This window comes from Zalophus californianus, chromosome 5 (assembly GCF_009762305.2).
Source record: "Zalophus californianus isolate mZalCal1 chromosome 5, mZalCal1.pri.v2, whole genome shotgun sequence".
Lineage (NCBI taxonomy): Eukaryota > Metazoa > Chordata > Mammalia > Carnivora > Otariidae > Zalophus > Zalophus californianus.
Window position 1 is genome coordinate 27723521 of NC_045599.1, and position 15889 is coordinate 27739409.

Below are 15889 nucleotides of genomic sequence, written 5' to 3' on the forward strand. Positions count from 1 at the left end.
AGCAGACGCTTAACCGACTGAGCCCCCCAGGCGCCCCATACACCCCATCTTTTTATTGAAGTACAGTACTGATGCTTAGCTTTGCACTAATCATACATTCAGGTTTGTCTTCTACAGTTTCAGCTGATCTCTCAGCCATGTGGCCACACTATTACCTCCTCCCTCCTCTTCCTGATATAAATCACAGTTCCCTAGATACTCCAAAAATCGTGGACAAATAAGTAGGGCTGTAGTAATAGTGATGCTGTTGTGCTACGGCCATTGAAGAGTCATTTAGTGTATTTGGATTATAGTTTTTTATCTGACATAAGTCTGTGCGATACCAGCACAACCTGTAGAAAGAGTACATAATTGGACTTTAAAAAATATCTGTAGACAAGTGGAGCACCTGGCTGGCTCAGTTGGTAGAGCATGTGACTCTTGATCTTGGGGTTGTGAGTTCAAGTCCCAAACTGGGCATAGAGCCTACTCAAAAAAAAAAAAAAATCAGGATGCCTGAGTGGCACAGTCACTTAAGAGTATGTCTTGGTTTTGACTCGGGTTGTGATCCTGGGGTCACAAGATCGAGCCCTGTGCTGGGCTCTGCGCTCAGTTCGGAGTCTGCTTGGGATTCTCTCTCCCTCTCCTTCTGCCCCTCCCACTCATGCTCTCTCTCTCTCTCAAATGAATAAATAAAAATAAATCCTTTTTGTTTTGTTTTGTTTTATTTATTTATTTGACAGAGAGAGACACAGCAAGAGAGGGAACACAAGCAGGGGGAGTGGGGAGGAGGGAGAAGCAGACTCCCCGCTGAGTAGGGAGCCTGATGCGGGGCTCGATCCCAGGACTCCGGGATCATGACCTGACCCGAAGGCAGACACTTAGCGACTGAGCCACCCAGGCACCCCAAAAATAAATCTTAAAAAAATCTACTGACAAATTTCTTTTTTTTTTTAAGATTTTATTTATTTATTTGACACAGAGAGACACAGCGAGAGAGGGAACACAAGCCGGAGGAGTGGGAGAGGGAGAAGGAGGCCTCCTCAGAGCAGGGAGCCCGATGCGGGGCTCGATCCCAGGACCCTGGGACCATGACCTGAGCCGAAGGCAGACGCTTAACGACTGAGCCACCCAGGCGTCCCGACAAATCTCTTTAATGACCAAAAAAAAGTAGCTAATTCACAGACCAGATATTAATTTGTTCAGATGTATGAATGCTTCATCATAAAACAAAACCATGAAAACTAAAAGAAAGAAAAGAGAGGCGGGAGAGGTCAGAGGGAAGATTAAGAAGATACTCCCACAAAGAGAGCTCCAGGCCCAGATGGCTTCACTGATAAATTTTATCATGTTAATAAGAAATAAATCTAATCTTACACAAAATCTTTCAGAGAAGAGTCAAATTTTGCTATCTTACACTGTGGAAACAAATAATCCCTAAGTCTCAGTGACTCAAAACAACGGAGATTTTTCTCCTGTTACATGTCAGATGTGAATTTGCTGCAACTGTGGCTCTCATCCCTGTGTCTTTTTTGTTCAGGATCCAAGCTGAAGGAACAGCCCGTATTTGGGACTTACTGTTCTCATCATCTAATGTCAGAAGATAAAGAGCAAGAGAGCTGGCACAAAGACAGAATGGCTCCTTTCAGACATGGTATATGGCCCATCGATTTACATGTCATTTGCCAAAGCAAGTCACCTGTTCAATCTCTACTCAGTGGGTCAAGGAAATGTACTTCTTTCATAGGGCACCACCACGAATCACATGGTAAGAGGCAAGGACGCATAATCTTTTTAGAGGAAAAGGGAGTGAATATTTGTATACCAATACATAGCACACTTTCCAACCAATTTTACTAAATCAGCATGACTGGATCCAAAATCTGACAAGGACATTGTAAGAAAGGAAAATAATAGTTCAGCCTCACTCATGATATAGATGTGGAAATCCTAAACAAAATATTAGCAAATTGATTTTGGCAATATGCAAAAGTATGAGAAAGTTTTTAATAACCTATTTTCTGTCTCTATAGATTTCTCTGTTGCAGACATTTCATATGAATGGAATCATACAATATGTGGCCTTTTGTGACTGGCTACTTCCACTTAGCAAAATATTTTCAAGGTTCATCCAGGTTGTACCATGCATCGGTATTCCTTTCATGGCCAGAAAATATTCCATTTCCATTCCATATGGAAATGCCACATTTTGTTTATCCATTCATCAATTGATGGACATTTGGGTTGTAGAAACTTTTTGACTATTGTTAATAATGCTATTATAAACATCTGTGTACAAATTTCAATGTGTATAGATACATTTTCATTTCTCTTGGGTATGGACCTAGGAATAGAATTGCTGGGTCATAAGGTAACTCTACATTTAGTTATTTGAGGAACTGCCAGACTATTCTTCCAAAGTATCTGCACCATTTTATATTTCCACTAGCAGAGTATGAGGTTACAATTTCTCTGCATCCTCACCAACATTTGCTGTTGTCTGACTTTTGGATTCTAGTCATCCTAATAGGTGTGGAGTGGTATGTCCCTGGGGGTTTGATTTGCATATTCCTGATGATTAATGGATTAATGATGTTGAGCATATTTTCAAGTGCTTATTGGCCATTTTCTATGTTCCTTGGAACAACATCTGTCCAGCTCCTGTCTTAGTCAGCTCAGACTACCATAACAAAATACCATAGACAGGGTGGGTTAAACAACAGAAATTTATTTTCTCACAGTTTCTGAAGGCTGAAAGTCCAAGATCAGTGCACCAGCATGGTCAGGCTATAGTGAAGTCTCTCTTCTGGGCTTATAGACACCACCTTTTCACTGTGCCCTCACATGGCCTTTCTTCAGGGCATGCGCATGGGCGTTGGAGGAAATAGAAAGAGAGAGAAAGATCTCTAGTGTCTCTTCTTAAAAGGACACTAGTTTATTAGATCATGGCTCTACCTTTATGATCTTATTAACCTTAATTATTTCTTTAAAGGCCCTATCTCCAATGCAATCACAGTGGGTGTTAGGACTTCATCATATGAATTCTGTGGAGGAACGCAATTCAGTCTATAGCAGGTTCTTTGCCCATCTAAAAAAATTGGGTTGACTGGGGCACCTGGGTGGCCCATTTGGTTAAAAGCATCTGACTCTTGATTTCGGCTCAGGCCGTGGGATCCAGCCCAGAGCCGGGCTCTGTGCTCAGCACAGAGTCTACTTGAGATTCTCTTTCTCCCTCTCCCTCTGCACCTCCCCCTGCTTGCCCCTCTCAGTCTCTCTCAAATAAATAAATAAATAAGATCTTTTTAAAAATTGGGTTGACTTTGTATTACTGAGTTTTAAGAGTTCTTTATATATCATGGATACTATCTTATCACATATGTGATTTGCAAATATATTCTCCCATTCTGTGGGTTGTTTTCCTCTGTTTTTAAAATTTTCTCCATATCCCTGCATATTAATCATACGTTTTTATTTTCTGTATTTTTGATGCTTTGCCATCTTGACATCTTGCCAACCTTGAAGGGACTGCTCCTCCTAAGGTTAGCCAATTATAAGAGATTGTACAGAACTCACCTGTAAGCATACCTTTCATATGCAATATCCCAACTTCCTCCTTTATCAGACTGTTACACTGCAGGTCGCTATTCCCTTGCCCTAATCACCCCAGGGCCAGGTATAAGACAATTAAGGACAGCCCCTACATCCCAGAGCCTCCTGAAATTATTCAAACTAGCCAGTCCTAAAACTGCTTACCCTGACTTGTGTATTCCTTCCCATAGAAACCAAAATAAAGGCTCTTCCCTAGGTTTTCCCCCTCATTCCCTCTGCCTCCTGACCAACCCTGGTGCTTCCCCAGGTGGTGTCTTGTGGCATGAAGTGATTCCTTTCTCTTGAGATCTCTGAATTTAACAATGTTTTCACTGGCAATCTACTGATCTGTTGACCTCACCCTACCTGAATAGTAATAAGCCTTTGTTTTAATACATCCTATTTTTTAGCAACTTATTATGTGCCTTGCTGGAATTTTCTTTGTGTTTATCCTGTTTGGGGTTCACTGACCTACCTGGATCTGAGGATTTACAGTTTTTATCACATTTGAAAAAAACATTTCAGCCACTCTTTTTTCAAATTTTTTTCTTCTGCCCTTTCTTTTCCTCTATTTCTGAGAACACATGTGTTAGAATGATTAATATTGTCCCACAGTCATTCTGGTTTTATTTCAATTTTGTTTCATTTTATTTCAAACTTTCCCAATGCTTCCATTTGGATGGTTTCTATTGTTATGTCTTAAAGACACTGATATTTTCTTCTACAGTATCTAATCCATTTTGGATTCAATTCAGTGAATTTTCACTTTACTTCAGATATGGTGTATCTAGAAGTTCCATTTGGATCTTTTTTGGTATTCCATTTCTTTCTTCATTATTTTCATGTTTTCCTTTAAATACTTGAGTATTTTATAATAGCTGTCCTAAAGTCCTTGTCTGCTAATAATCATTTCTTAAACTCTTTCTATTGACTGATTTAAAGAGTCACCGTTCAAAATTTATTTGGTATTTCAGTTAGTATGACAGTTGGTTGCATTGTCTTTTTACATTATATGGCCATGTACACTATATTCTGACATACACGGTACACAAAGTAAGATCCTTTAGGACAGTTATGCACAATACACGCAATATTGAATTTATACATTGGATCCCAGGACGTGACTGACTGGAAAAGATGGACTAGGCATGTCAGGTGTTGGGGAAGGAACCCGAAGTGACAGAACACACAGTAAACACACATCTGGTGTGCAGAGCAAACCGCAGCTCTGGCAGTGGAGCCTCTGAGACGGTGGGGCTAACTTACGTTAACCAATTTAGGGATACAAAGACAGGTATCATCCAGTATCAGGATACAGCTGCAGGGTTTGGTGAACCATTCCTAATTGGAACTTTAGGAAACTGACGTTTTTTCTTAGGCCATTTTAATATTACTTGAGTAACAGATCAGATAATAAGGACAATATACACACCTCCAACTAAAATCCTGCTGTAGTCTAGACAGTGAAGTGGCACATTAGAAAACTTTAAAACTGCAGCTCCTTTTGGATTCCCCAAAGTGTATCTGCACTCTTCTTCAAACGGGCCTCCTCCTCAGGAGTCAGAGTCACCTTCACAACATCTGAAATTCCATTCTGTCCCAAGATGCAAGGGACACTAAGGAAAACATCATCTTTAATTCCATAGAGACCCTTAATCATGGTGGAAATTGGATACACCTGCCTAAGATTCATTATACTTTCAGCCAGATCTGCCACAGACAGTCCAATGGCCCAGGAAGTGTAGCCTTTCAGTTTAATCACCTCATAGGCACTGTCAACCACCTGTTTGTGAAGCTCTTTCCACTGTTCCTTATCTGCATCAGTGCCTAAGTCCAGGTGCAGATTCTTCAGAGAGACACCAGCAAAGTTCACTCCACTCCATACAGGCACACTGGAGTCTCCATGCTCCCCAAGGACCCACCCGTGACAGCTTAATGGGTGAACTCCCAGTCTTTCCCCCATTAGGTAACGGAACCAGGCCTGAATCCAGATTGCAACCACTTCCAATAACATGGTTTTTGGGAAAGTCCACTTATCTTCCAAGCCACATAGGTCAAGATATCCACTGGATTGGAAACGACAAGCAACTTGCAGTTTGGGCTATATTTTACGATATTAGGAATGATGAATTTAAAGATGTTCACGTTACGCTGGACCAAATTAAGACGGCTTTCTCCCTCTTGCTGACGTGCCCCAGCTGTGATAATAACCAGCTTGGAGTTTGCAGTCACATTATAATCTTTGCCAGAGACAATTTTTGATGTTCTAAGGAAAAGGCTGCTGTGCTGGAGATCCATCATCTCTCCCTTCAGTTTGTCTTCCATGACATCAACAAGAGCAAGTTCATCTGCCAAGTCCTTCATTAAGATACTGATGGCACAAGCCATGCCAACAGCACCAACCCCAACAACTGTAATCTTATTCTGGGGGGTACGTTCTTCCTTAAGAAGATTCTGAATCAGCTGATCTTTGAGAGTTGCCATTTTGGACTTAGAACCAAAAGGAATCGGGAGTGCACTTCAGCGGGTGGGCGTCAGTGGCGCGCGAGGTTGGATCCAGACTCGGCGACCAGCGGCTCGGACACCTCTATTGACTGATTTTTAATTTTCATTATGGGTAACTCTTTTCTGGGTTGTTTTCAAATCTAGTAATTTTAGTTTGAATGATAGGCATTATGACCATTACAAGATTATTAGGATTTTTTGACTATACTTTCAGGGATCATTTCTATAGTTTGTTAATTTTTCTTTAAAGAGTTTTAACTTTGTTTTGACAGGCAGTTGAGTTACTTGAAGATCAGCTTCGTCCAAGAGAGCTTGTGTCTAAACTTATAAGAGCAGATCTAAATTGGCCTTTATTCTAAGGCTAGCTTAACCCTACTACTAAAGTACAATCCTTCTGAGATCTCTACAGAATGCCCCAGCTATCCAGCAAGATCTTTCCTCAATGACTGTTAGAAACCTGAGTCTTTTCCTAGCACTATGTGAATTATCCAGCTTATAGCCTTCCTGGCAGATAGTCTTTGATTGGTCATGTAATTTCACCTGATGCATGCCTTGTCAGTCTGGATATTCCAAGAAGCAGATGCCAAGAAGGGATTTGACATGTAAGAGATTTATTGAAATAAGTGCCTGTAGGGAAAAATGGGAAGGCAGCCAGGTGTAGCTAAGAGAGTCATAAGATTGTAATGCAGATGTGACCTTCAGAAGGAGAGAAGAATGAAAGTAAGATTGAGTGGAAGACATATAGATTTCCACAGTTCTAAGGAAGTTTGGGCAGCTGATGGGGAATCTTCACACCAAAGTCCCCATCAAAGAAGTCCTGCATATTTCAGGAACAGGCCTGCCACTATCCCTGATGAACCCAGTCATTAGCTGGATTAACACGTGGGAAGTGTGGCTTTATTGTAAATGTGATGCCAAATTTCAGACAGCTGCAACTGGAGCCATTAGTCAATTATGCCCTCCACAGTCAGAGATCCAAGAGGTACATTTTTGTGGCCACCAGAGATTCACTCATTGCACCACATACACATACTTCTCACAATTTAGAGAAAGACTCCTCCATGATTCCTATTATCCTTTATTCCAGAGGAAACTCAGAAGTTGGAGAATAATGAGACAAATTATAGCCCTCATAACTGCAACTGATCTCAGGGCTACAACCGTACTCATTCTCTTCCACGATTCGTTCTAAATTCTCCTCACCTGTAACTATCATTTTGGCAGGTCTTGGTGGCTTACCTGGTAGTGTGACCCACACTATATTCCTGGGAAGTCTGAAACCTTGGTAATCATACCCTTCTCCATCAGAAGTGGCTACATGTGTCTATTCATGGTTACAAAGTGTAAGGAAGTACCAGGAGGTGCTCAAATGGATAGCTGGGTTTAACACATATCCCTGCCCTCTTCACTAACAGCAGTCCTACCTCCCCCTGCTGATCAAGACCAATTACCAATGTGGTGATTCTTCTTTTTGACCACTAGTCCCTGGGCACAAAGAATCCAAAATTCCACAGCAGCAGCTATAATTTTTAGTTCAATAGCACTCTTGCTGTGGCCTCTAGCAAGACTGTGCCCCTTTTGGGGCACCTGGGAGGCTCAGTCGTTAAGCATCTGCCTTCGGCTCAGGTCATGATCCAAAGGTCCTGGGATGGAGCCCCACATCGGGCACCCTGCTCAGAGGGAAGCCTACTTCTCCCTCTCCCTCCTTGTGTTCCCCCTCTCGCTGACTCTCTCTCTGTTGAAAAATAAATAAAATCTTTGAAAAAGAAAGAAAAGAAAGAAAGAAGAAGAAAGAAAGAAAGAAAGAAAGAAAGAAGAAAAGAAAGAAAGAAAAAGAAAGAAAAAAAAAAGAAAGAAAGAAGAAAGAAAAAAGAAAGAAGAAAGAAAGAGAAAGAAAGAAGAAAGAAAGAAAGAAAGAGAAAGAAAGAAAGAAAACATGCCCCTTTTTGAAGACCAGGAAATCCAGTTCCATCAAAGGGTGCCCAATTCCACCTAAGGGTGCAAGGATGAGAAGTAAAAACTCCCAAAGTAGGTCATTGGAAGTGATGGGAGCCTCTGCTCCTTCAATGCCTTGGTTCCCAGATCCATGGAAATACAGCATCCTATTATTTCTATTGGGATATAGCACTCTCTGAATGTCTCTGATTTCATATATATTCTACCCCCTGAGGAATGGCATATCTTCCTTTTATAAGATTGCCTCTGAACTGCCACTTCAGTTGCACCTTAGAAAGATTGGTCCAGTGTTCTATGAGACTGGCTGCTTTGAGATGGTACTGTATGTGATACTACTAGTGAGTCCTATGGTTATGGACCCACTGCCACATCTCCTTCAACGTGACGCAGTTAATGCTACACTGTGTGTATTTACATGTTTGTGGGTCAGGTATTCTGAAGCCCCAGGCTACTGAGAATCTTCTAGGAAAGTATAGCCCGTACTCTGAATATGTATCCCTCTCTGTGAAAGTGAAACTCTATATCCCCTTCAAGAATGGAAAAATTCTGATATACTGGACTTGGTTAAGTAGTAAGTTGTCTCCTCAAAGAATAACAATGTCAGGAGCTTCACATTAGTCCTCTGTTTGCTGCAGTTTTCAGTGTCCCAAGGTCTCGCACCTCCTTTCACTGGGGCCTACTGAATAATGTGTCCTCTGGGTCCTCCCAGGGAACATCATTCTCTGGTTGGTCTTCCGATCTTACATAATTTATTCTTGTAGGCCCCACTTCACTCAGCCTCTTCATTCCATCTATAAGGCAAATCAGGTATTTATATTTCCCTGACTGTTGGCCATAGCTTTTTCTCAGGCTTCTAAGAGCCATCCCAGCAGTGATTTTGCTACATCCCCTTAACACTCTTGTTAAGGTGTTAAATCTCATGTTCTGAGATGGTACTCCCAAGTTAATGAATTCTTCCTTGTCTAGACTTATATTCTAGTCCCCTTGATCAAATACCCTAAAAATCTAATCCCAGGGATATTTCCCTGGCTCCTGCTGGTAGCTAGCTAATTCTCACAGTTCTTTTGGTATAAGGTCAATTATACTCTGTGTAGTTGAAGCTCTGAGAGGTGCATTTTCATGGCTGCCCAAACTCACAGATCAGTATTCAGACAAAGATTGGAAGCAAACCAATGCAGATTTCTAAGCTCCTTCTCTACACATAGCTTCCTCATCTCTCCTATGCTGCCTTGAAAACTGCAGCCACGTGGCCCTTCCTGAGCTTCTATTCATCCCTACCTCACCAAGTCCAGCAAAACTGACAGGCTCTCTTTGGATCCCACCTCCCTGTGTTGTGATCCAGAAATCGGAGAAAGCCTGTGTGATCACAGCAACCGCTTCATTCATTTTCCTTCTATCAGGGATCATAGTTCTGGGTTGCCTGTTGCCCACCATCAAAGATAGTTGTTTCATATTTTTTCTATTGTCTTAGCAATTGGCCTACAATAAAGCAAACCTCTCGACTTGTTAAACATTAATATAATTTACTACCTTCACTACTTCTCCAGTAATGCTAACTGTAAGGAAGACTAGGAAAAGTACTTTTTATTCCAGGCATTCATGGTTCAGTTAAAAATCATGAATTTTATTACAAAAGAAGAAGCAAAGGACAGATATTGGGAGATGATTAATCTGCCTCAGTATTCCAGGGTTACAGCTATTTTCTCTTGGAACTTGGAGGATATTATTCCCAGCCATCTTCTGATTTCCACTGGGCTGTTGAGAAGTCAGTTATCATTCTACCTGTCATGCATTTACAGTGCTTGGCCTTTTTCTCTGACTGCTTTCAATTTTTTTACTTCTTTGGTGTTGTGTACTTTCAGGATGATGTGCCTGAGAGTAGGTTTCATTTTCATTATTCTTAAGATTCACTGGGATTCCTGAATCTGAGAATTTTTTTATCAATTCTGGAAAATTATCAGCTACCATTCGTTTGAATATTGCCTTCTCTCATCTTTTTATGTCTTCCTTTCAGAATTCTAATTAGTTTTTATGTTGGACTTTCACACATTTATTCCATGTCCCCTCTTAACTTCCACTTTATCTTTTCCATTTCTTACTTCTCTAGGCTGTAATCTGAGTAATTTCTTTAGATCTATTTCTCAGTTCAGAATTCTTTCTTCAGTTCTGTCTAATTTACTTTTGACTAATGCCCTAGGATTCTAATTTTAATGATTAATTTTTATTTCTAGATGTTCTACCTTGTCCTGGTTATTTTTTACAGTCCTCTTGATTTTCAATCCTATAGTCAATATTCTCTTTATCTCTTTAAACATATTAAATAAACCTTTGTTACGTATCTGACAGTTTAATTTATAGAGTCTTTGCAGATTTGATTCCGTTTACTGTTCTGCAAACTCCCATTCATGTTGACTTATTTCTTGTGTTTTTTATTTTTAATAGTGAACTCATATTCACAGGAAATTTATCTGTGAAAATTCTTCAAGATTCTAGTTTAAAATGCATTCCTCCAGAGAGGATTTGTGGTTGCTTCTGCCAGCCTCCTGGTTTGATCACTTATCCATTAATACTTAAACTACATTCTAATCTTGGGTTTCTGGGCTAACACATGCAGTGTGAATTTTGACACCAAAACTGTATGAAGGATGGTTATGAATTCTCAAGGAAAAGGTTGTTTTGTTTGTTTGTTTGTTTGTTTACCATCCAGAACCATGTAGACAAACTTCTCTACAATCTCTCATTAAGGAATAGATTCACCCTTTACTAAGTGTATCACTTTTTTAAGGGACTCATCTTTAAGGGGCAGTTTCCAATACAACTCCACTTGCCTAGACCCAGACTTTATCTCATTTCACCTGAGTGACCTGCTTAAACCATTCTCTACACCACCAGTACCTTTTGGGCTTTGATGAGAGGTATTATAATTGGATTTTTTTAGGATATCCAGCACACATGCTGTTCAGATAGCTGGTAAGCAAACTGCCAGAAATGAAAAAGTAGATTTGCTTTTGATCTAAGAAGTCTGAAACTTCAGAAAATCTTCAACTACACCTTCCTAAAGGCAAACAGAATTGTGAGTGCTCTGAAGTTTGAAGGAGGAACTGCAGCATGACATCACTAACTCCCTCCCGATACTTCCTTCTAACAAGCTTGCTCAGAGACAACCACGCCTCAGATTCTTATTGATCATTTTTAACATCATTCATTGATTCTTCAGCAAGTCTCCAAACTACCAGGGTTGTTTTGAATTTAAGTTATTTGTTCCATACATATTAAGGTATTTAATTATATAAAGGTACTTGGGGTGGAGTGACAAAGTTATAAAGATATAATTTAAGAGGTAACTAGCATCACAAAGCAGGATGTGAAACATAATATTTGTTTCGACATATTATATATGGTATAAGCAATAAAAAAAGGGAGTCTGGAGGAAAAATGGAATCCCAATCATACAAAAGAGGCTCATTATGTTAAGTATGAAAAAGTAATACAATATAGGAGGATCAAATGAGTTAGAAAGAATGAATCAAGTAGATCTGATGCCATAATGGCTATAAGATACATGAAAATGAACAAAAAAATCAAGTTGATGCCAAGTTTCAAGCCGGGTAAACCATGCTACCACTTTTAGAAACAAGTAAATCCAAGAGGGAAAGGAGAGCTAGTTTGGGGAAAATTAATCCAATTTAGATATGGTAAGTTTGAGGAAATAGCAAAATAATAAAGTGGAAATATTAGCAAAATGGGGAAACTGGGGCTTCAGACAAATGTTAGTTCAGAACTAGGTATCTTGGAAGAATATCCTCAAATACCATCTGTGGTGGTAGTCAAGATAGAAGGGTAGCACACTTTCCTCAAGGAAACAGGGAAGAGTGGAAGGCCTAAGAAATGAACTTCAGAGAATGCTGACAGGGAAGAAGTTAGGAAGATAAATTATTAGTAGAGCAGAGAATTGTTCACAGGTGAGAAAACAAGGACGTGACAAAAAAGATGAGAGCGTTTCAAGAAGGAAAAGATGATTCATGGTATCAAATGTGACAGAAAATCAGGGAAAATAAGGACTTAAAGAAAGCCACTGAATTTGATGATTAGGAAATAAAACTGGTGCCCATCAAAAGCAAGGTTTTATTACTGTGGTAAAAACAGAAGCCAGACTCAATATGTAATGGATCATTTTAAGAAAATAAAATGTCCAAAAATCTAGTCTCGGGGCACCTGGGTGGCTCAGTCAGTTGTGTCTGCCTTCAGCTCAGGTCAGGATCCCCAGGTCCTGGGATCAAGGCCCTAGTGGGGCTCCCTGCTCAGTGGAGAGTCTGCTTCTCCCTGTCCCTCTGCCCCTCCCTGCCCGCCTGCTCGTGCTCTCTTTTTCTCTCTCTCTCAAATAAATAAATAAAATTTTTTAAAAAAAGAATAGCCCTAGCAATTTTTGAATTGCAATTTTGTGTTCTTTTTCTCCAAAAGGGGCTCTGAAATATGAAAGCTTCAGGCTCCATCATACCTGGATCTCCCTCTATTAGCCAGTAACTCATCCTCTCAAAACCCTAACATAGCCGTGTTTGTAACATCACCTTACCTGCTCTATCCACTGAGGTACAAAAACTTTGAGAAAGTCCAATGTAGCCTCAAAAGATGAAAGTTGGGAACTGCTGGTCTACACCGGGTTTTCCCAGGATGGAATAGAACTACAATACAAGTATCTCCCATTTAACATAGCACAACTCTAGAAAGTGATAATGAATCTGCAGAGATTATTTTTTTTCCTAACTACAAAAGGAGCTATGTTATACAGTTCTCTTTTAAAGCTCCCAATGCCATGCTTACTCTTATATTCAATGAAATATTTTATACATGAAGAGCAGATATTTGATGTATTTGTCACTGTGGCCAACTTATTTAAACAAATGAAGACCAAGGCACAGATACTCTCAGAACTTCCACAGGCAGTATGCAACAAGAATAGACAGCATCTCTACACCAAATGTATTATCAAAGGGAATGAAGTCAGGATAAATTCAGACAACTCAGACAACAGAACTAAAATTAAAGAGCATAACTCTGCATCCTTGAAGGAGACTCCAAAGGCCCTGTGAACATTAAATTATTTTTTATTTTATTTATTTTTTTTAGAGAGAGAGAGTGCACATGTGTCGGGGTGGGGGAGGGCAGAGGGACAGAGGGAAAGGGAGAGAATCTTAAGCAGGCTCCACGCCCATCATGGAACCTGCCATGGGGCTCCATTCCAGTACCCTGAGATCATGACCTGAGCCAAAGGCAGATGCTTAATCAACTGAGCCACCCAGGTACCCCAATATTGCTTTAAAGGTTTTACTAATACGGTTCAATGTGATAATTAGTAGCCACAAAGAAATTAGTCAGAAAAGCCCAAGAAATGCTGCCTGAATGTATATAAATAATCTATGGCTTGGTTTGAAATGTCCTTAGACTTTGGAATCATTCATGTGAAACAACCTAATTCCTAGCATGCATTTCTATTGCATCATTCTTCTGAGGGGGGTGCAAAAAAACACTGATTTAGAGCAAAAAACATTGCTGTATTAGTACCCCATCTTCACACACTGAAGTTCAGTCCAACGGAGGACAGAATGCCTTGTCTTTTGTTAAACCAGGACAGAGACTAGCTCAGATCCTGAAAATGCTGGACCCCGAGCTCCCTCTGGAGGAGGTTAGGACTAACTGATTTCAAAGAGAACTTGAGAATTGTTTTTACTCTTGGACTAGAAGGGCATATAGATTACATAATCACCACTGGACACCTGCAATCTATATATTGCTACCCATTAAATGAAAGCTACCTGTAAAAAGAAAGAACCTTAACCCAAAGTCAGTATGAAAGTCAATCTAAGGCAAAATTCATTTTATTTCCTGCTTTGAAGTGTACATGTCACAGGATCATTTATTCTTTTTTTCTTTTTTTAAGATTTTATTTATTTATTTGATAGAGAGAAACACAGCGAGAGGGGGAACACAAGCAGGGGGAGTGGGAGAGGGAGAAGCAGGCTTCCCGCAGAACAGGGAGCCCGACATGGGGCTCGATCCCAGGACCCTGGGATCATGACCTGAGCCAAAGGCAGACACCCAACGACTGAGCCACCCAGGCGCCCCAGGATCAATTATTCTTTCAATGCCATATGTATCCATACACTTAGGCAAAGAAGTCAGGAACTCATGAAGCAGAGATTTAGTGTTTTGTTCATTACTGCATTCTCCATGTCTAGAAAGGTGCCTGGAATATTTTAGTGGAGGGAGACCATTAATAAAATAAAGTTATGTAACTTGTCAGGTAAAGAAATGCTATATGAAAAAGTTAAAAAGGAATAGGAATGGTAAACGTTGTAATTTTAAGTAAAGTGGTAGAAAAGTCTTCATATATGAGTAAAAACCAGTAAGGAGGTTTCCTGAACAATGGGCAAGAAATGTGCATAGGAGTAGAGGAGTAAAAAGTACTCAAATTCTGGAAATTCCTTCAAGGTTTAGCTGAAAGAATGTAGAGTATGAGAGAAAAGGAGAAGTCAAGGATTACTCCAAGATATTTCCCCTGAGCCAATGGAAGAATGGAGTTGCCCTTAACTAAGGTGAGGGAAATATGGAGGAGCAGGAGGGAGTGAGGAAGCTATCAGGACCTTAATTCTGGACATGTGAAGTCGGAGATACCTATTATATGTTTTAGGGGAACTTTTGATGGGCAACTGGAAATGTGACTCTGGAGTTTAGGGGTCAAATCCAGGCTGGAAAGAGAGAACTGAGAGTTGTCAGTATGTAAACAGTATTTAAGGCCATGAATCTGGATGAGTTCACCAAGGGAGTACAGACAGAAAAGAGAAAGTCTAAGAACTGAATCCAAATGCTTTTTGATTATTTAAACTACAAAGCCATTATATCTCCTGCTTTCCCTTTGTTTACATAGCTCACTAAGCTATTATTAAGAGAAACTAACCAGATAAGACAAATTCATGATGATTATTGTCCACCATTCCTCTAGATAGCTATAAATCAACTGGTGATTTTTCCTAGGTCTTCAGGTTTCAAAATTAAAGTAAATAAATCTGTGCTCTTTTTTTTTTCCAATGACATTTCATTTTTTTTCAAGATTTATTTACTTATTTGAGAGTGAGAGTGAGTGGGGGAGGGGGCAGTGACAAAGGGAGAGGGAGAGAATCTTCAATCAGACTCCCAGCTAAGCGTGGAGACCAATGTGGGGCTCGATCTCATGATCCATAAGGTCATGACCTGAACTAAAACCAAGAGTCAGACACTCAACCAACTGAGCCACCCAGGCGCCCTTGCCAATGACATTTTAAAGAAGGGTGCTACATTTGTATGCCTTCTGGAAGGTCTCCTAATACTCACTTATAGCTAATCTATAACTATTTCTTAGCAATCCTAGGATGAATGACAATGTATTAGACAAGACTGAATACACCACAGCTTTAACTAGTTTTGTCCTCTTCTCTTTTAGTTTGGCTTTCATCCCACCCATCATAAGTACATACTTCTGGTTATCTGACTTCAGGGTTACTTTTTTCAGGAAAGAAGAGAATCATTATGATTCTCTGCCTTTACAAAGCCATCAGTTATCATCTTTTCCTAACATTATAAGGGGAGAATGTAGGCAGTTAGGAGGATAGCAGGATAGTAGGGTATTTCATTTGTTTCTATATTTTTGCTTTTTATTAAAATGAAGAGCGCTTTCTTGTTGTCTTGTATCATCTTGTAACTTATGGTTCGTACATCACCTAAAATTTCTTGATCATTTCCCTATGCAATTCTGCTGGTAGTTTCACTAAGATAGGCCAATTTCCACTTAGGGCCCTTTAATTTACACTTTGAACAGCTGTATGAT

At 40.0% G+C, this 15889-nt stretch overlaps 1 protein-coding gene and 1 pseudogene across 2 annotated transcripts in view; both read right to left on the reverse strand.

Annotated features, from left to right (window-relative positions):
• CDKL3 (cyclin dependent kinase like 3) overlaps positions 1-15889 on the reverse strand; it is a 111492-nt gene that overhangs the window by 36367 nt on the left and 59236 nt on the right. The window contains exon 14 of one of the 2 annotated variants that reach the window (XM_027606494.2): positions 2794-2832. The exons of the other annotated variant lie outside the window; for it this stretch is intronic. Coding sequence (XP_027462295.1) covers positions 2809-2832 — 24 coding nt within the window. The 3' untranslated portion in view covers positions 2794-2808. Of the gene's footprint in view, positions 1-2793; positions 2833-15889 lie in introns of those variants that run through there. 2 annotated transcript variants of the gene reach the window in all.
• On the reverse strand, positions 4954-6199 carry LOC113929534 (annotated as a pseudogene).